This window comes from Coregonus lavaretus, assembly GCF_964263955.1.
Source record: "Coregonus lavaretus genome assembly, chromosome: 36".
Classification (NCBI taxonomy): domain Eukaryota; kingdom Metazoa; phylum Chordata; class Actinopteri; order Salmoniformes; family Salmonidae; genus Coregonus; species Coregonus lavaretus.
In genome coordinates, this window is record NC_140023.1 from 24128444 (window position 1) to 24150520 (window position 22077).

Sequence of the window (22077 nt, forward strand, 5' to 3'; positions counted from 1 at the left end):
GCATCCTAAATGACCATGTGTCTTATTGTCCTGTAAAAGGTCTAGCTTTGAAACAACTGAAGGGTTAAAAAAACTGTTTTACAGCCATTTGTACACATTGTTTAACTGATCATTTTTTCACAAACACATACACACAACAGACTCACAGAACAGGTATACTCCAGAGAAGACATGCCGTAACCTAAGATGTCCTGTATAACACTGATCATATAATCAATGATGGATGCAAGACAGCACAGTCAGTAATGAACAGATGTTTGTTTAAATTATTATGGAAAAGTAAATAATTTTGGCTACAGTGAGGCCGACACCACCACCAACATCCCAATTTAACCCCTGAATGAAAGTGATCAATGCAGTCCAAAAGTTTTGTATTGCTATGAAGAAGGTAGCTAGCAAATTGTTCAAGCGGCAATCAGCAGTTGAAAAAACTATAAAACGTACTCCACACCCCTCTTTCGGTAAAAAGCTGAGGGATGGGGCTGGAGAAATGTAACCACTCTCAAATTCATAGACAGAGCTAACGATGCAAGGACTGACCATCCATGATATCACAATTATAGTTTTTGTTTACATTTACTTTGTTTACAAACATTGGCATAAAATAAGCTTATATTTTGGGTTCTGATGGGGTACGCCAGCTGAACTATAAATTAATTAGAATTAATGGGTACATATCATTAATTTATAAGTCCAGAAATTATTGTAGCAACTGCAGATTGCCCCTTTAATGTCAACTATTGTTTCCATTGGTTAAAACTAGGCATACTGGAGTATAATCACACTCCATGAAACTTCAAGGTTTTCAGGCTTCTCATGTACTGGGCAATTTCCATTAAAAGTAGGCTGTTGATTTTAAAGACTGGAAGATCCCAATACATTAGGCCTAGTAGGACAATTGCTGTGACAGCCTGGTCTCATAGACTAGACGTAACATAGTAAATGTAAATCCGGGACGCTCAAATTAGTATGATATGTTACGCTTGGTATGGTTACAGCTACTCATTCAAGGGTTTTTCTTCATTTTTACTATTTTCTACATTGTAGAGTAATAGTGAAGACATCACAACTATGAAATAACACATATGGAATCATGTAGTAACCAACAAAGTGTTAAACAAATCAGATTTTATTTTATATTTGAGATTCTTCAAATAGCCACCCTTTGCCTTGATGACTGCTTTGCACACGCTTGGCATTCTCTCAACCAGCTTCATGAGGTAGTCACCTGGAATGCATTTCAATTAACAAGTGTGCCTTCTCAAAAGTTAATTTGTGGAATTTCTTTCCTTAATGCGTTTGAGCCAATCAGTTGTGTTGTGACAAGGTAGGGGGGTATACAGAAGATAGCCCTATTTGGTAAAAGACGAAGTCCATATTATGGCAAGAACAGCTCAAAAAAGCAAAGAGAACGGCAAAGAGAAACGACAGTCCATCATTACTTTAAGACATGAAGGTCAGTCAATCAGGAACATTTCAAGAACTTTGAACGTTTCTTCAAGTGCAGTCGTAAAAACCATCAAGCGCTATGATGAAACTGGCTCTAATGAGGACCGCCACTGGAATGGAAGACCAGAGTTACCTCTGCTGCAGAGGATAAGTTCATTAGAGTTACCAGCCTCAGAAATTGCAGCCCAAATAAATGCTTCACAGAGTTCAAGTAATAGACACATCTCAACATCAACTGTTCAGAGGAGACTGTGTGAATCAGGCCTTCATAGTCGAATTGCTGCAAATAAACCACTACTAAAGGACACCAATAAGAAGAAGAGACTTGCTTGGACCAAGAAACACGAGCAATGGACATTCGACCGGTGGAAATTTGTCCTTTGGTCTGGAGTCCAAATTGAAGATTTTTGGTTCCAAAAAGAGACGCGGTGTGGGTGAACAGATGATCTCCGCATGTGTATTTCTCATCGTAAAGCATGGAGGAGGAGGTGTTATGGTGTGGGAGTGCTTTGCTGATGACACTGTCTGTGATTTATTTAGAATTCAAGGCACACTTAACCAGCATGGCTACCAAAGCATTCTGCAGTGATACGCCATCCCATCTGGTTTGGGCTTAGTAGGATAACATAGTGCCACTGACGAGGCCCACTACCAAGGACTGTGGCCTCTCCTTCTCCATGGCCAACGTGATTAAGACATTTAAGCATGTTAACCCCCGCAAGGCTGCCGGCCCAGACGGCATCCCTAGCCGCGTCCTCAGAGCATGCGCAGACCAGCTGGCTGGTGTGTTCATGGACATATTCAATCTCTCCCTTTCCCAGTCTGCTGTTCCCACATGCTTCAAGATGGCCACCATTGTTCCTGTACCCCAGAAAGCAAAGGTAACTGAACTAAATGACTATCGCCCTGTAGCACATCTCTGTCATCATGAAGTGCTTTGAGATACTAGTCAAGGATCATATGACCTCTACCTTACCTGTCACCCTAGACCCACTTCAATTTGCTTACCACCCCAATAGATCCACAGACGATGCAATCGCCATCACACTGCACACTGCCCTATCCCATCTGGACAAGAGGAATACCTATGTAAGAATGCTGTTCATTGACTATAGCTTAGCATTCAACACCATAGTACCCTCCAAGCTCATCATTAAGCTTGAGGCCCTGGGTCTGAACCCCACCCTGTGCAACTGGGTCGTGGACTTCCTGACGGGCCGCCCTGAGGTGGTGAAGGTAGGAAACAACATCTCCACTTCGCTGATCCTCAACACTGGGGCCCCACAAGGGTGCGTACTCAGCCCCCTCCTGTACTCCCTGTTCACCCAGGACTGCGTGGCCAAGCACGCCTCCAACTCAATCATCAAGTTTGCAGACGACACAACAGTGACGAGACCGCCTACAGGGAGGAGGTGAGGGCTCTGGGAGTGTGGTGCCAGGAAAATAACCTCTCACTCAACATCAACAAAACAAAGGAGATGATCGTGGACTTCAGGAAACAGCAGAGGGTGCACCCCCCTATCCACATCGACGGGACCGCAGTGGAGAAGGTGAAAGCTTCAAGTTCCTTGGCGTACACATCACCGACAAACTGAAATGGTCCAGACAGACAGTGTGGTGAAGAAGGCGCAACAGCGCCTCTTCAACCCCAGGAGGCTAAAGAAATTCGGCTTAGCACCTAAAACCCTCACAAACTTTTACAGATGCACAATTGAGAGCATCCTGTCGGGCTGTATCACCGCCTGGTACGGCAACTGCACCGCCCGCAACCGCAGGGCTCTACAGAGGGTGGTGCGGTCTGCCGAACGCATTACCGGGGACAAACTACCCGCCCTCCAAGACACATTCAGCACCCGATGTCACAGGAAGGCCAAAAGATCATCAAGGACATCAACCACCCGAGCCATTGCCTGTTCACCCCACTATCATCCAGAAGGCGAGGTCAGTACAGGTGCATCAAAGCTGGGACCGAGAGAATGAAAAACAGCTTCTATCTCAAGGCCATCAGACTGTTAAATAGCCATCACTAGCACATTAGAGGCTGCTGCTGCCTATTGAAATCACTGGCCACTTTAAGAAATGGAACACTAGTCACTTTAATAATGTTTACATATCTTGCACTACTCATCTCATATGTATATACTGCATTCTATTCTATAATATTCTACTGTATGTTAGTCAATGCCGCTCTGTCATTGCTTGTCCATATATGTATATATTCTTAAATCCCATTCCTTAATAGTTGTGTGTGTATTGGGAATATGTTATACAGTGGGGGAAAAAAGTATTTAGTCAGCCACCAATTGTGCAAGTTCTCCCACTTAACAAGATGAGAGAGGCCTGTCATTTTCATCATAGGTACACGTCAACTATGACAGACAAAATGAAAAAAAAATATCCAGAAAATCACATTGTAGGATTTTTAATGAATGTATTTGCAAATTATGGTGGAAAATAAGTATTTGGTCAATAACAAAAGTTTCTCAATACTTTGTAATATACCCTTTGTTGGCAATGACACAGGTCAAACGTTTTCTGTAAGTCTTCACAAGGTTTTCACACACTGTTGCTGGTATTTTGGCCCATTCCTCCATGCAGATCTCCTCTAGAGCAGTGATGTTTTGGGGCTGTCGCTGGGCAACACGGATTTTCAACTCGGCTAGGCCACTCCAGGACCTTGAAATGCTTCTTACGAAGCCACTCCTTCGTTGCCCGGGTGGTATGTTTGGGATCATTGTCATGCTGAAAGACCCAGCCACGTTTCATCTTTAATGCCCTTGCTGATGGAAGGAGGTTTTCACTCAAAATCTCACGATACATGGCCCCATTCATTCTTTCCTTTACACGGATCAGTCGTCCTGGTCCCTTTGCAGAAAAACAGCCCCAAAGCATGATGTTTCCACCCCCATGCTTCACAGTAGGTATGGTGTTCTTTGGATGCAACTCAGCATTCTTTGTCCTCCAAACACGACGAGTTGAGTTTTTACCAAAAAGTTATATTTTGGTTTCATCTGACCATATGACATTCTCCCAATCCTCTTCTGGATCATCCAAATGCACTCTAGCAAACTTCAGACGAGCCTGGACATGTACTGGCTTAAGCAGGGGGACACGTCTGGCACTGCAGGATTTGAGTCCCTGGCGACGTAGTGTGTTACTGATGGTAGGCTTTGTTACTTTGGTCCCAGCTCTCTGCAGGTCATTCACTAGGTCACCCCGTGTGGTTCTGGGATTTTTGCTCACCGTTCTTGTGATCATTTTGACCCCACGGGGTGAGATCTTGCGTGGAGCCCCAGATCGAGGGAGATTATCAGTAGTCTTGTATGTCTTCCATTTCCTAATAATTGCTCCCACAGTTGATTTCTTCAAACCAAGCTGCTTACCTATTGCAGATTCAGTCTTCCCAGCCTGGTGCAGGTCTACAATTTTGTTTCTGGTGTCCTTTGACAGCTCTTTGGTCTTGGCCATAGTGGAGTTTGGAGTGTGACTGTTTGAGGTTGTGGACAGGTGTCTTTTATACTGATAACAAGTTCAAACAGGTGCCATTAATACAGGTAATGAGTGGAGGACAGAGGAGCCTCTTAAAGAAGAAGTTACAGGTCTGTGAGAGCCAGAAATCTTGCTTGTTTGTAGGTGACCAAATACTTATTTTCCACCATTATTTGCAAATAAATTCATTCAAAATCCTACAATGTGATTTTCTTGATATTTTCTTCTCAATTTGTCTGTCATAGTTGACGTCTACCTATGATGAAAAGTACAGGCCTCTCTCATCTTTTTAAGTGGGAGAACTTGCACAATTGGTGGCTGACTAAATACTTTTTTCCCCCACTGTATATATGAAATTGTTAGATATTACTTGTTGGATATTACTGCAGTGTCGGAGCTAGAAGCACAAGCATTTCGCTACACCCGCTATAACATCTGCTAAACACGTGTATGTGACAAATAACATTTGATTTGATTTGAGGACAATGAGCCAACATACCTCCACTCTGTGTAAGGGCTATTTTACCAAGAAGGAGAGTGATGGAGTGCTGCATCAGATGACCTGGCCTCCACAATCCCCCGACCTCAACCAAATTGAGATGGTTTGGGATGAGTCGGACTGCAGAGTGAAGGAAAAGCATCCCACAAGTGCTCAGCATATGTGGGAACTCCTTCAAGACTGCTGGAAAAGCATTCCAAGTGAAGCGGGTTGAGAGAATGCCAAGAGTGTGCAAAGCTGTCATCAAGGCTATTTGAAGAATCTCAAATATAAAATATATTTTGATTTGTTTAACACTTTTTTGGTTACTACATGATTCCATTTGTGTTATTTCATAGTGTGATGTCTTCACTATTATCCTACAATGTAGAAAATAGTAAAAAATAAAGAAATACCCTTGAATGAGTAGGTGTTCAAAAAATGTTTACCGGTAGTGTAAGACAGAAGGTTCCTTAAGGCAAAAACTAAAGGAGGGTGGTTGGTCAGAGTGGATGGGTGAGCGTATAATGCAAAGGTTGCGTGTTCGAATCTCATCACGGACAACTTTAGCATTTTAGCTAATTAGCAACTTTTTAACTGCTTACTACTTTTTAGCTACTTTGCAACTGCTTAGCTTGTTAGCTAACCCTTCCCCTAACCCTAACCTTAACTCTTTAACATAAGTCCTAACCTTAATCCTAACCCCTAAACCTAATCCCTAGCCTAGCTAATGTTAGCCACCTAGCTAATGTTCGCATTAGCCTCCTAGCTAACATTAGCAACAACAAATTGGAGTTCGTAACATATCATACATTTTGCACATTCGTAACATATTGTACGTTTTTCAAATTTGTAACATAGGTAACGTCATACCAATTGTAATCACAAATTAATACATACCATACTAAGTGTAATATATCATAGGGAGTGTAACGGATTTACGTACAGAATAAGAAGAAATTCTCTGACACCAGGTTGGCTGTGTAGGCCCTTCATTAATTTGCTTGTCTCCTATCTAACTCCTATAATGGAATTGTTGTCACATTGTTATTATTTACAATTCGTTTTTGCAATGCAAATTAAAAAGTAGAGAATGTAGGCCTACACACACCGGGACGTTTCAGTTAGTCGGCTGTAGCCTACTTAGTGGAGCGAAAGGCAGGAATTCCATTTTTGGGAGCGGCACATACCACATCCTGGGATTAGGGTCTTCCATAAATGGTAAGCTTGCATATAACATGGTGACGTAACCGTAAATGGTTGAACAAACATAGGAAATCGATCTTATCGGAGTGAAAACATCAAAAACCATTCGCTCAGCTTTGAAACAGGAACCGCCCCTTTAACTTCTAGCTACAAACTAGCCTCATCGAAGTTTGTTCACTTTGATCACACATGTCATATCTGTCAGGACATACACAGGCTGTCTAAGAATTATACGTTTTTAACTCGGATTCGGCAAGTTTGGAAGTAGGCTATGCCTCAACGAGTTGTCGTGCAAGGTCCTGGACCTTGGGGATTCCGTCTAGTTGGTGGGAAGGATTTTGAACAACCCTTGACTATCTCGCGGGTAAGTGTTGTTTCAGATCATCTGTCACTTTATAATGTACTGTTACAATGTAACGGCATCTGGCCTTTTCCCGTGGCAGAACTTTCACTTGCTGACTCGAACACACTCTTTCCGTGAGGCGCGAGGGGAAGCGCTCGTTCTCGCTGCTGTAAAGAACATTATTTTCGTAACCTCCCCAATAATGAATTGCCACTTGAGGGTCAGGAGAAAGTTACTTTTCGGATCATTGTGACAGATGGCCATTCAATAAAACTTTATTTACTCTGAACGGCCTTTCCCGAGAAACCAGCTTCACAGTTTGTGTTGTGCAAAGTGTGCTACCATGTGCTACTGTTAAATTCGTCCAGGAATTGGCCTAGTCTATTTCTAGATGACAATCTTCCATTGTTTGGCCAATACATCCATCCAAGCCTGTATAGGTCTATACATTATTGTTTAGTTTATCTAGAGGGCATTAACAACCAATTATATAGTTTAAGTTATTTTCTCAGACTTAGGCCTACAGTACAGCACATTTTGTGGGTAGGCAAGATCACATCCCTTGAGACTACATTGTCATAGGTGGGGCACTGAACTTCACTCTGTCTTCACCAATCTAACATTTGCCCACAATGTTTAGCCCTAAACGTTGTTGTCTCTGAAGTACATATTGAAGAATCATTGGCAAGGTGTATTGAGGGCTTCAGTGCAAAGGATTATGAAGTGTTTTAGATGTAACCAACTGAATGACTGCTATGCACACTCTTATCTTTGACCACCAACTATATTGTTAAGTGTGTTTGTGAAACCGATTCTTGTTATTTGTTAAGTTTCTCGAAGACATCCCTTTGAATGCTTAGTCACCATCATACTTTTCTAGTGTTACTAATCCATTCTGACAACTGAGACTGCGCCCATATTTACCACATAACAACCTGCCACGGGACACTCGAGAGTTTTGCCAAAGGATCCTTGTCCTCCTGAAATGTCATAGATGAATCCCAGATTACTAGGTCCCAAATTTGATAAGAACGTTTAGTATGTTGATGATGTACTGAATATTTCAGGTCACTCCGGGCAGTAAGGCTGCCCAGGCCAATCTGTGTGTCGGGGATCAGATCCTGGCCATAGATGGAGAGCACACTGAGAGCATGACTCACCTGCAGGCACAGAACAAGATCAAGGGCTGCTTAGAGGAAATGGTCCTCTCCATCGACAGGTAGGGAGTTGCAGTTTTCCATAGACTCAAATGGGTTCAAAAAGCACTGAGTTATGAAACAATCCAGCACAAGTACAGTATCTCTGACACCTGATGTGGTTATATGGAAGGGATACTAAATTGTATGGTTCAAATGGTTAAGGGGGTGGGGGAAGGAAGTCTTGGATTTGTTTATGTCTGAGGTTAAATGCCCACACCAGTAGAAATCCACTTTTTCGAGCTGAAAGACTATGGCCAGAGCTTACCCATGATGTTGCACAACAATTTAAGTCGATAAATCATTGTTTTAGTCAAAGTATGACATATTTGGGCTTGAAGTGATAAATCCGAACTGCCCACTTCATATAAATCTGTGTGAATGCGGTGACTTTTCCTGTAATATGACATACAAATTATTTTCAGCCAACGTTTTGTTTCAGGGCTGGGTTTTATTTGAATGTTACCACACACCAGCATGGCATTGTTTATTAATCAGAAACAGCTGAAAATGTATTATTCTTGGTGACAGAGATGAGCCATCCAATATGTATGTGTAAGCCAGTCCTCAGTAAAAGGCACATGACAGCCCGCTTGGAGTTTGCCAAAATGCACCTGAAGGACTCTCAGACCATGAGAAACAAGATTCTCAGGTCTGATGAAACCAAGATTTAACACTTTGGCCTGAATGCCAAGCGTCACATCTGGAGGAAACCTGGCACCATCCCTACGGTGAAGCATGGTGGTTGCAGCATCATGCTGTGGGGATGTTTTTCAGCGGCAGGGACTGGGATACTAGTTAGGATCAAGGGAAAGATGTACGAAGCAAAGTACAGAGAGATCCTTCATGAGCGCTCAGGACCTCAGACTGGGGCAAAGGTTCACCTTCCAACAGGACAACGACCCTAAGCACACAGCAAGACAACGCAGGAGTAGCTTCGGGACAAGTCTCTGAATGTCCTTGAGTGGCCCAGCCAGAGCCCAGACTTGAACCCGATGTAACATCTCTGGAGAGACCTGAAAATAGCTGTGCAGCGACGCTCCCCATCCAACCTGACAGAGCTCGAGAGGATCTGCAGAGAAGAATGGAAGAAACTCCCAAAATACAGATGTGCCAAGCTTGTTGTGTCATACCCAAGAAGACTCGAGGCTGCAATCGCTGCCAAAGTTGCTTCAACAAAGTACTGAGTAAAGGCTCTGAATACTTAAGTAAATGTGATATTTCTGTTTTTTTTACTTATAATACATTTGCAAACATTTCTTAATATATTTTTGCTTTGTCATTATGGGGTATTGTGTGTAGATTGATGAGTAAAACATGTTTTTACATCCATTTTAGAATAAGGCTATAACGTAACAAAATGTAAAAAAAGTCAAGGGGTCTGAATACTTTCCGAATGTGTTGTATAGTTAGTTACATGTCATTTGCGGTGTGCATGATCATGAGCAATGTCATTCACTTCCCCTGTGAGAACCATGAGCACAGGCTAACTTGACTTTGCTGTGCCGAAGCCTGCCAGCAGTCTACATTTACATTTGACATTTTAGTCATTTAGCAGACGCTCTTATCCAAATGTTGATGTACCAACTTGACGTATGTGTGATATCATGGCAGGACAGTTGTTGTGAGTGGTGCTTTCCTTAAAGGGGCAATCTGTGTTTCTACATCCATTTTTGGACTTTTAAGTTAATGATATATAGCCATTGATTCTTGAAGAATATAACTTATAAGTGCCTCATGAGCTTAGATCTACTGTAACCCCCCCAGAACACAAAATATAAGCTTGTTTTACTCCTTTGTTTGTAAATGATGTAATTGTAAAAACTGTATAGCCTCAAAATATGGTTAAATGTTGGAAATTGATATCATGGATGGACAGTCCTTGCATTCATAGCGCTGTCTTAATTTAAGAGTGGTTACATTTCTCCCAGCCCCATCCCTTTGGCTTTTTACCAAAACGGTGGTGGGGTGTGGCTTTTTACCAAAACGGTGGTGGGGTGATGCTTTGTTATTGTTTGAACTGCAGATTGCCCCTATAAAATATGTTCTTTAGAAATGGTTGTGGTCCCATCAACAGGTTTGAGGCCTGCTCCGTACACACATCTTTAATGTTTATTGCATGTCTGAAAACTGTTTTATTGCAAGACTGAATGTTTTTTAATTGCAAGTCTGTATATTGTCTGACTGTCTTTTTAGATCAGAAACTAAAATCTGGTCACCGCTCTCTTCGGAGGATGGAAAGACCAACCCTTACAAGATGAATCTTGCATCTGAGCCCCAGGTGTGTCTGTCTTGTATCCTACTTCACTCAGACCAAAGATATCATTAGGAAATGAGGCATTCATAAGTTGACTTAGAGGTATGTCCCTGCTCTGTCATGGAATATTAACTGGAAAATCCCATACTCACAGAAAGGAAATTATCCAGTATCTGCAACCTTTCACATCCCCACTGCACAAACAAAGGCTTGGGTTGTGATACTGCCAACGATGAAGTCATTGTTTACTTCCCAACAGGAGATATCCTAGGAGACCATGGCGTTATCAGCCAAGCTCTGACGCAAGACTCAGTTCCTGCATAGTGAATGGAAAATTGAGGCCAAAGTGTGAATTTAATGTAGGAAGTGTGTGATTTGTCAGTCCTCCACAGCTTTCAGGGATGTGTTGCGAACATAGTGCATTTTGGTCACAGAATTTCTAGAAAATATATATGTTTTACGCATACACACTGTTTTAAATGATTTTTTTCACTTTCGCTGTTAATGAATCCAACAAATGCATTTGTCGTGTGGAGCCACAGCCTGGAGCGGCAGTTTTTTTTTGTTATGTCTTTGTGAAAATATGCACGGAGCATGAGCCAGATTTGAAGGTATTTAGTCATTTCATTGACTGTGTACATTAATGGTGTGCTTGCATGTCACCGTATTTTGTTTCGGGCAGCCCCTTTTTTACCGGCTATTATGAAGGAGGTACCCAAATAACCTTTTGACGATGCTATTCTTTACCTCTAATATTCACAAATTAGTCAAGCAACTGTCATACTGTTTCTATCAAGGCATGTGTGTGAGAGATGCCGTTGAAAATAGTTCTATGATTTTGTCCTGTACTCATTACTTTCTTTATCCCTGGCTACACCCAACTTGCAGGAGGTGAAACCCATAGGTTCCGCCCACAACAGGAGCGCCCTGCCATTCGCTGGGTTTGGCCCCAATGTGGTAACCAATCAGTACAACAACCCTGCCGGTCTGTACTCCTCCGAGAACATCAAGGACTTTAACACGGCCGTGGATGACGTGAAAACCATTGCCACTGCTGCTAACGAGCCCAGCACCATGTAAGGATCTATCCCAGCTGGTTGTAATAATGTCATTGCAACCAATTTTACTCGCTGGGTATCATTCTGAAATTTACGACGTGGCTTACTATCGCAGAATGTACTGCATTTTCACTTGTTAAATGCTTACAGTATGTGTTTGTTACAAGTCAAACTCAGTGGTGGCCCAAGGAAACATAGCAATGTGTAAGGCCCTATCACTATAATTGGTTTTTCCTTGATTTGACTACGCCTTTGTACTATATGACTCATTGTATGTAAACTAGTATTGATTTGAAGTGTGTTCATTTGTTTTTCAGCCCAATAGTGGCAGACTCGGAGGTCTACAAAATGCTGCAGGAAAACCAAGAGGCTAATGAGCCTCCTCGACAGTCAGCTTCATTCAAAGTGCTGCAGGAGATTCTGGAGTCAGGTACTTATTCACACATACAGTGCTGTGAAAAAGTATTTGCCCCCTTTCTAATTTCCCCTACTTTTGCATATTTGTGATACTGAATGTTATCAGATCTTCAACCAAAACCTAATATTAGATAAAGGGAACATAAGTGAACAAATAACACAACAATTACATATTTATTTCATAAACAAAGTAATGCAACACCCAATTCCCCTGTGTGAAAAAGTAATTGCCCCCTTACACTCAATTGGTTGTGCCACCTTTAGCTGCAATGACTCCAACCAAATGCTTCCTGTAGTTGTTGATCAGTCTCTCACGTCGCTGTGGAGGAATTTTGGCCCACTCTTCCATGCAGAACTGCTTTAACTCAGTGACATGTGGGTTTTCAAACATGAACGGCTCGTTTCAAGTCCTGCCACAACATCTCAATTGGGATTAGGTCTGGACTTTGACTAGGCCATTCCAAAACTTCCAATTTGTTACTTTTTAGTAATTTTCATGTAGACTTGATTGTGTGTTTTGGATCATTGTCTTGCTGCATGACCCAGCTGCAGTTCAGCTTCAGCTCACAGACGGATGGTCTGACATTCTCCTGTAGAATTCTCTGATACAGAGCAGAATTCATGGTTCCTTCTATTAAGGCAAGTCGTCCAGGTCCTGAGGCAGCAAAGCATCCCCAAACCATCACACCACCAAAGGTCAAGCATGGTGGTGGTGGTGGTGTGATGGTAAATGAAATAAATATGTCATTGTTGTGTTATTTGTTCACTTATGTTCCCTTTATCTAATATTAGGTTTTGGATGAAGGTCTGATAACATTCAGTATCACAAATATGCAAAAGTAGAGAAAATTAGAAAGGGGCAAATACTTTTTCACAGCACTGTATATATGCAGCTGATATTTATATAGTGTTTAAGCAATGTGGCATTTACTTCAAAATGGGTTTGAAATGCAACCATTTTGGGTTGCATCACATGGATTGCGTATCAATTGGGTTGGATTATAACCCTGCATAACGTATTGCCACCGTTGCAATGATGTTGCACAATTTTAGAGACACTAGCACTTTTGTTTCGCATTGTCAAATTGGGTTATAACTTTGTCATGTAATGTTTGGAGTTTTAACATTATGTAATTGGCAATTGTTCTTGAATAGATTTGGTTGAGCTAAGTAGTGTTTAAACCAGGCGTGTCAAACTCATTTTAGCTCAGGGGCCACATGGAGGAAAATCTATTCCCAAGTGGGCCGGACCGGAAAAATCATGGTGTGTGTGTATATATATAACTTAAAAACAACAACTTCAGATTGTTTTCTTTGTTTTAATACGATCAACATACAACATAAAGCTGGAGCCTGAGGACAGTGTGTCCAAAATAGTACAAGCACAACATCACTATTAATCATAAAACACGTCAAGTTTATTTGAAAATTCTAAAGAAAAAGAACACACAAACACACAATGCCTCAGTGATTAACAGAACTGTTTCACAGATCACAGAACTATATCAGGGTGTCATTTCTCAGGCAGAAATGTAGATAAAAATAATGAAATCCTGTTCCCCAAACAAGTGCAAGTACCACAGAGTCAAGAATAGGTTAAATATACAAATAAAATAAAATCAATTAAAAACAATAGCACATCAACATAAAAACATATAAACATAAATCTGAAAGCGTTGCTCAAACTCCCGTAACAGTCCCGTTATTTTATCTTTGAACCGCTTCATGTCTGCCACATGTTGGGTCGCGCACACATTTTTCAGACAGGGGAAGTGAACTGCATCACCACCGGCAAGTTGCGTCTCCCACAATGACAGCTTCAACTTGAAAGAACGTATGCTGTCATAATACTGCGTGACAACTTTGTTGCGCCCTTGCAGCTGTTTGTTCAAGTTATTCAGGTGCTCTGTAACATCCACCATAAATGCAAGGTCCTGCATCCATTCTGCGGAATGAAATTCTAACACTGGTTTGCCCTTTTCTTCCATGAACTGTTCAATTTCTTCTCGTAAATCAAAGAAACGCCTCAGCACAGCACCTCGGCTTAACCATCTTACCTCAGTGTGGTATGGCAGGCCATAGATGTGGTCTTTCTCTCTGAGAAGGCTGTCAAACTGACGGTGATTCAGGCTTCTGGATCGGATGAAATTAACAGTTTGGATGACCACCTTCATGACGTTATCCATCTTTAATGACTTGCAACACAAAGCCTCCTGGTGCAAAATACAGTGAAAAGTCAAAAAATCACGTCCTCCATTTGCAGATTGCACTTTCTCTCTGAACTTTGTCACAACGCCTGCTTTTTTCCCGATCATTGAGGGCGCACCATCTGTAGCCAGACTGACAGCGCGGGACCAGTCCACTCCGACCCTGTCCAGCGCGCCGACGAATGCGGTAAAAATATCAGCTGCTGTTGTTGTATCTGTCATCGGCACCAACTCCACGAACTCCTCGGTGACGGTCAATGTCAAATCAAAATCAAATCAAATTTTATTGGTCACATGCGCCGAATACAACAGGTGCAGACATTACAGTGAAATGCTTACTTACAGCCCTTAACCAACAGTGCATTTATTTTAAACAAAAAAAGTAAGAATAAAACAACAACAAAAAAAGTGTTGAGAAAAAAAGAGCAGAAGTAAAATAAAGTGACAGTAGGGAGGCTATATATACAGTAAAATAAAGTGACAGTAGGGAGGCTATATATACAGGGGGGTACCGTTGCAGAGTCAATGTGCGGGGGCACCGGCTAGTTGAGGTAATATGTACATGTGGGTAGAGTTAAAGTGACTATGCATAAATACTTAACAGAGTAGCAGCAGCGTAAAAAGGATGGGGTGGGGGGGCAGTGCAAATAGTCCGGGTAGCCATGATTAGCTGTTCAGGAGTCTTATGGCTTGGGGGTAGAAGCTGTTGAGAAGTCTTTTGGACCTAGACTTGGCACTCCGGTACCGCTTGCCGTGCGGTAGCAGAGAGAACAGTCTATGACTAGGGTGGCTGGAGTCTTTGACAATTTTGAGGGCCTTCCTCTGACACCGCCTGGTATAGAGGTCCTGGATGGCAGGGAGCTTTGCCCCAGTGATGTACTGGGCCGTACGCACTACCCTCTGTAGTGCCTTGCGGTCAGAGGCCAAGCAGTTGCCATACCAGGCGGTGATGCAACCAGTCAGGATGCTCTCGATGGTGCAGCTGTAGAATTTTTTTGAGGATCTGAGGACCCATGCCAAATCTTTTTAGTCTCCTGAGGGGGAATAGGCTTTGTCGTGCCCTCTTCACGACTGTCTTGGTGTGTTTGGACCATGATAGTTCGTTGGTGATGTGGACACCAAGGAACTTGAAGCTCTCAACCTGTTCCACTACAGCCCCGTCGATGAGAATGGGGGCGTGCTCAGTCCTCTTTTTTTTCCTGTAGTCCACAATCATCTCCTTTGTCTTGGTCACGTTGAGGGAGAGGTTGTTGTCCTGGCACCACACGGCCAGATCTGACCTCCTCCCTATAGGCTGTCTCATCGTTGTCGGTGATCAGGCCTACCACTGTTGTGTCGTCGGCAAACTTAATGATGGTGTTGGAGTCGTGCCTGGCCATGCAGTCATGGGTGAACAGAGAGTACAGGAGGGGACTGAGCACGCACCCCTGAGGGGCCCCCGTGTTGAGGATCAGTGTGGCAGATGTGTTGTTACCTACCCTTACCACCTGGGGGCGGCCCGTCAGGAAGTCCAGGATCCAGTTGCAGAGGGAGGTGTTTAGTCCCAGGATCCTTAGCTTAGTGATGAGCTTAGAGGGCACTATGGTGTTGAATGCTGAGCTGTAGTCAATGAATAGCATTCTCACGTAGGTGTTCCTCTTGTCCAGGTGGGAAAGGGCAGTGTGGAGTGCGATAGAGATTGCATCATCTGTGGATCTGTTGGGGCGGTATGCAAATTGGAGTGGGTCTAGGGTTTCTGGGATTATGCTGTTGATGTGAGCCATGACCAGTCTTTCAAAGCACTTCATGGCTACAGACGTCAGTGCTACGGGTCGGTAGTCATTTAGGCAGGTTATCTTAGAGTTCTTGGGCACGGGGACTATGGTGGTCTGCTTGAAACATGTTGGTATTACAGACTCAGTCAGGGACATGTTGAAAATGTCAGTGAAGACACTTGCCAGTTGGTCAGCACATGCTCGGAGTACACGTCCTGGTAATCCGTCTGGCCCTGCGGCCTTGTGAATGTTGACCTGCTTAAAAGTCTTACTCACATCGGCTACGGAGAGCGTGATCACATAGTCATCCGGAACAGCTGGTGCTCTCATGCATGCTTCAGTGTTGCTTGAGTTGATGACACAATGTGTCATCAACTCCGCGGATGAAAATGGCCAGTTGTGCAACATCTGTAATGTCCGTGCTTTCATCAATTGCAACCGAAAACGCAATAAATGACTTTACTTTTTGCTTCAACTGGCTGTCCAAATCCACTGAAAGATCGGAAATCCTGTCTGCAACTGTGTTTCTTGTCAGGCTGATATTTGCAAAAGCCTGCAGCTTTTCAGGGCACACAATCTCCGCTGCCTTCATCATGCATGTTTTTACAAATTCACCCTCACTAAATGGTTTTGAAGCCACTGCGATTTCATTAGCAATGAGGTAGCTAGCTTTCACTGCAGCGTCACTGATGTCTCGGCTGTGAGTAAACACAGACTGCTGTTTCTTCAGACCCGCCAACAGTTCATTCACCTTCTCTCATCTCCGCTGTCCTTGAAAGTTGTCATATTTGTCGGCATGAAGACTCACATAGTGGCGACGAAGGTTATATTCTTTCAGCACTGCAACATGCTCTGAACACACCAAACATACAGCTTTCCCATTCAATTCCGTGAATAAATAGGATGACAATTTTTCTTGGAAAACTCTGCACTCTGCGTCCACTTTTCTCTTTTTTGACAGAGACATATTGGGGCAATGAGGGTGCCAAAGCACATAATGTTAAAAGTAGAAGCCGTAATAAATATCGCGGGCAAAACAAAGTAGCTCATTGGCTGCACGTGCTTGACCTACTTGCTCTGCCCCGGTATAAACAGTTTGCTTGCTTAACACAATTGCTATTGCGCCATCCAGTGGACGCAATTGGAACAGCAGTTTATTTTATTGAAAAATTGCAGCGCATTTTTATACTGTACAAAATTATTATAAAAAAATTTTTTTTTCAAAATCATCTCGCGGGCCGGATTAAACCCGTTTGCGGGCCTGATTCGGCCCGCGGGCCGGACGTTTGACACCCCTGGTTTAAACGATCATTTTGATTCTATAGTTGGTAACAGACTGGTGACACAATGTATTGTATCTCTGTGTGACACAAAAAGCCTTTGCCATATTTTCAAGGGTTTTCCAAATATTTAATGGCAATTGGTAAGTGGCTTAACAAACCATGATGGCTTGTCTCCTCTTGATTGCAGATCCTGATAAGCCCTCTGGGTTTAGGAGTGTGAAGGCACCCGCCGCAAAAATCGTCTCAACAGTGGGAAATGCGCACAAGTTACCAATCTGTGAGAAATGTGGATCAGGGATTGTGTAAGTACAGCATATGATTATTCAAACAGTCGTGATCTCATGATAATATTGTAAACTTTGCATTTTGCTCACAGTGATTTGACGAGGAGATCCACGCCTACTCTGAGATGCTTCATGAATACAGCCCAATTCGGATGGCTTATTTGATACCTATAATATGTTTTCCAGAAAGTGTAAACAGCAAAAAACACATGGAATCTGATCTTTTGAGTTCTGATGTATTCCACATTTTTATATGTGGTTCTCAATCCTGATACAATTAAGATGTTTCATATGCGACCTCAATCTGGATGATCAGATCTGATTTCTTTGCTCTGAAGTGTTGTTTTGCACATGACCTGCCATTAACATGACAAGCTTCCAAAAATTCAACGGTGGCTGCGTGGCTGAATTTCCTGGACGCCTCTTTTCGAAAGCTAAACAATCTTACCTTCTGTGCATGTGTGGGATTCTCTACCTCACGCACACATTTATTTACCTCGTTGCTGCTCCCTCCACTGCCGCTTTCCCCTCCTTCCTCCTGCGGCGATGATCAAATGTCTTTGTCTACAAACTTCGACATGTTGTACTACAAACTTCTTTGTCAGTTGTAACAGTAGGCCGTTACAAACGTAAGCAGGACACCGAAAGGCAGTCGAAGTAGCAATTTAATGTAATTTTTTCAGGTTGGGAGTTACATGCAGCTATCTAGGCAGCATATCAAACATAACAGGACACAGACGGGCTACTCTGGTGAATTTTATGTGCTGTCCATCAAATCATACGGCGTTGCATGATCATTGAGAAGTGAAATATCAGTTGTATGTTATTGATGGTTAAAAGGCAGATTGTTTTGCCCCAATGCAATGTGTAGACTGCATCCTGCTTATGTTTGTGCTGCTTTAATATCCTAGTTACAACAGACCGAGAAGGTTGAAGCTACCTTGTCCACATTGGCCTACAAAATACATATTTTGGGGGGGAATATTTGTTCAAATCTTCGCTGGGTTTTTATTTAATTTGTTCAGAAATATGAGACAGAGTCGTACATCTTCATGTCGATCAAATTGACTGATAGGTAATGTGTGTGTAAAGTAACACGTGCAGAATGTGATACATTTACATTGAGCTAAACAACCGTAAGAGGCATCCAGGTGGAACAGTGACCGGAAATTAGCATTGCATCTGTGTGCTGTTTCAGAGGCTACATCAGTGTGAATGCGGCAATCTGATATGGGTCACATGTAGAATTGCAAAGGGAGGGTGTATTACTGAAAACCTTTGACGTTTACCAGTAAACTACCAGAATTCTTGGTAACTTTTCACGTTTTTTGGGGGGTATCTAGTGGCCTTTTTGGGTGCTTCAGATTATCACAGTTGTTTTGTAATTATCTCTGGCCCTCTGTGTGGCCTTATCACATGTAAAATGTAATGACAAAGCTGTAAAACATTAGCCTAAATACAAACCAACTTAGTGAATACCATTTGTGTTTAATATGAGGGTTTCAGCATGAAATATCATTTATATTGTTTTTTTACACTTATTTATTTTACTATGTCAATATGTCTTTGTTGTAAATGTTTTGGCACTAAACTGGTGGCAGTTGTGGGGAAAAAGTCAATAGTTGGAAGAGTTGCAGAGTTAATTGAAAATAATATATTTGCTGAAGATGCTTTTTTTTCATTATTTAGACTATTTTCTCTTGAACCAAATGGTCTATCCACTAGAAACGAATTAACTACATTGGCACGGATATAAACAAAGAATACTATATATGAATACATTTTTTGAAAGTTATTCAAGTATAAATGACCAAAGTTACTATAGATTGTCATATATTACCTGTTAATTACTGAAGATTCCGGTAACTTTTGTAAATTATCAGTATCTTTGCAACCCTAGTCACATGAAAAACTGAGTGTGGACAGTCAGAAAGAAATATCTGAATTGGGTTCTTAGGATGGCTGTGTAAACGCAGCCTCAGTTGCTACACTAAGATGAAATACTGTATCTTAGTCTTTTTTGTCACTGGTATTTGTCTCCAAAGTTTTTTTTCTTCTGGAATGTCACAGGAGAAGGGTTTTGTGTCACATATCAATTCAGTTGGTTGATATACAGCCATGCTGTGAGCATGCCGCCAACAGCTGTGCACTTCAGGGGTTGTTAACACTCGGTTATAAAGTGTTAAGACTTAAAGGGCAATTCTGCCACATTTCAACCTCCTATTCATTATCTACAGCACCAAACCAGTGTCTGTATATGTGAAAACAGCATTTTTCTATGATCTGTGGTTGAAAAGATAAAGGTCCTGAAAAATGCTTCTCACAGGATAGGATTAAAAGTAAGAAATTGTGATTTTCAAAATCTGCAACGAGTTTCTAGCCAGAGTGTTCTTACTCCCCATGTCACCGCAAATCTGTTTTGAAAATCACTGTTTTAAAATGTTTGAACTTTTGATGATTTCGTCGGGTATAACTTTTTTACAAAAAAAAGTATACAAAACGTAGAACTGCGCCGTATTCATACATGTCAGTGGAGGCTTCTGAGGGGAGGATAGCTCATAATAATGGCTGGAACGGAGCAAATGGAATTGCAAACACGTGGAAACCATGTGTTTGACGTATTTGATACCATTCCACATATTCCGCTCCAGCCATTACCACAAGCCTGTCCTCCCCAATTAAGGTGCCACCAACCTCCTGTGGCATATGTAGACACTGGTGTTGTGCTGGAGATAATTAAAATTAGGTTGAAAAGTGGTGGAGTTGCCCTTTAAGAGACGCTCTAAGGGTGCTTGGACATGCCTACTGTGAGACCTCCACGGTGGATTGGGTGGCAAGATTAGCTGTTTTGTCTATCATGATAAGAGAAGATGGAACAGTGTTAGAGGTGTGTGTGGAAAAACGACATCTCAGTTTCTAATTGTCTTACTTATCTAATTGTCTTGCTATCTTCCTACAAAGGCAGAAATGGTTGTCTCTGTTTTTAGAATGTATTTTAGACCATTTTTGTCTAACATTTTAGATATAACATTTCATACCCTCTTCATAATGTATACCTCCTTATGCTCTATGCATTACAAGGCACTACATAGGCCTTAATAACTGCTTAGAAACATCTGACTACATTCATAGAGCATTATGACAAAGGCTGTAAAATGGCTTATGAAGAGTTATGCCCTATGTGCAAAGCTCATTAGGAAATCTTAAGTTCTCGTCAAGGGGTATATTCAAATTCCCCTGCGCACACTGTCACACATGTAACTCTGCCTTGCACACCAAACATGATTGTCGAACCCCCTCATTTCCAATGAGCATTTCATATTGGCCATTATAAGACTTTGCTACATGGGATATTATGTTGCCTGCGCATAATGCTTTGTGAATGTTATTAGGAGCTAATAGGTGCTCATAAATATCTATGTAATGCATTATAGTGTATTATGCATGCTCATGAAGCATTATAACTGGGCAAATAATGCATTATGAAGAGGGTTTTCATAAGATTTTTTTTATTATCATGTATTTATTTATTTGACCTAACCATTTAGTTTGTGATCTCTTCTTTCCCAAACTCAGAGGGATGGTTGTCAAGTTGCGGGACAAGTTTCGTCACCCCGAGTGCTACACCTGCTCCAATTGTGACATCAACCTGAAACAGAAGGGACATTTCTTCGTGGAGGACCAGATCTACTGCGAGAAACACGCACGTGAGCGAGTGACTCCACCCGAAGGCTATGACGTGGTCACAGTCTTCCCCAAGTAGAGCTGTCTCGTTGAACACTGCCTCAAACTGCACATGACCATATTAGTGTCTCCAAGACTCCATGAAAACCATTCCAAGACATTCCAGCATTTTAAAGATGTCACATTCTAGACTGTAAAATGGTCTACTGTTTTATGCCTGGATAATGTTACTACCAGGCACAACATGTTAAGCTTCAATCGAGGTTTGCTACTCGTCAAATAATAATAATTTGCACATTATGCGTATACATTTAGGAACCAAAGAAGGCTATGAATTGGTTGCATACATGGTGTAGTCTGGGTTCAACCAATCTCTGTAAGAGGAATCCAAAACATTTGCATTTTAATCAGTAGGCTAATAAATGTTTTGGGTTTATCTGTTTTTACCATGAAAATCTGTCTCAAACATGCTGTGACTAAGGATATTCAAGGGACCTGCAGTAGCTACTGTACTTGGGTTTGACTTTTTCATGGTGGTTGGATCCAGGATTCTGGTGGCCCTGCTTCTGGGTGGATGTTCATAAACAAAACTCTTCCAAAATGATTGCTGAGCTCTATCTTTTCATAGTGAAAATGCTGTATTGGTCTTCAAAATTACTCTTGTCAATATAATTATGACTTAATAAATGTTGTCTCAAACCGTGATCCTTTGTTTTGTTAGTTCATCAAGTTATCTGCATAAAGGTTGGGTTTTAAGGACGATTAACATTCTGCAGGGCTGTCTTTTTCAGTATTGGTAAAAGTGTGCTCAACGTTGTTTCAACAAGCAAGGGAGCAACGTCTTGCCCATAGAGCAAAAAGAAAAGGATGGAGAGAAGACGATGAATTGGACGACCAAAAAGGATGGAGTAAGAGTCTGATCGAGGAGACGTTGAGGGCCCGAGGAGACCGAGAGAGACTTATTGTCTGGGG

At 42.0% G+C, this 22077-nt stretch overlaps 1 protein-coding gene across 1 annotated transcript; it reads left to right on the plus strand.

The window, feature by feature from the left end:
* The first annotated feature begins 6500 nt into the window (after window positions 1-6500).
* LOC311110830 (PDZ and LIM domain protein 1-like) lies at window positions 6501-21810 on the plus strand. The gene is made up of 7 exons (XM_084153414.1): window positions 6501-6986; window positions 8033-8184; window positions 10358-10442; window positions 11307-11494; window positions 11794-11906; window positions 17325-17439; window positions 20998-21810. The coding sequence occupies exons 1-7, from the start codon at window positions 6894-6896 to the stop codon at window positions 21182-21184; spliced, it is 933 nt and encodes a 310-aa protein (XP_084009540.1). The 5' UTR covers window positions 6501-6893; the 3' UTR covers window positions 21185-21810.
* Window positions 21811-22077: the final 267 nt, after the last annotated feature.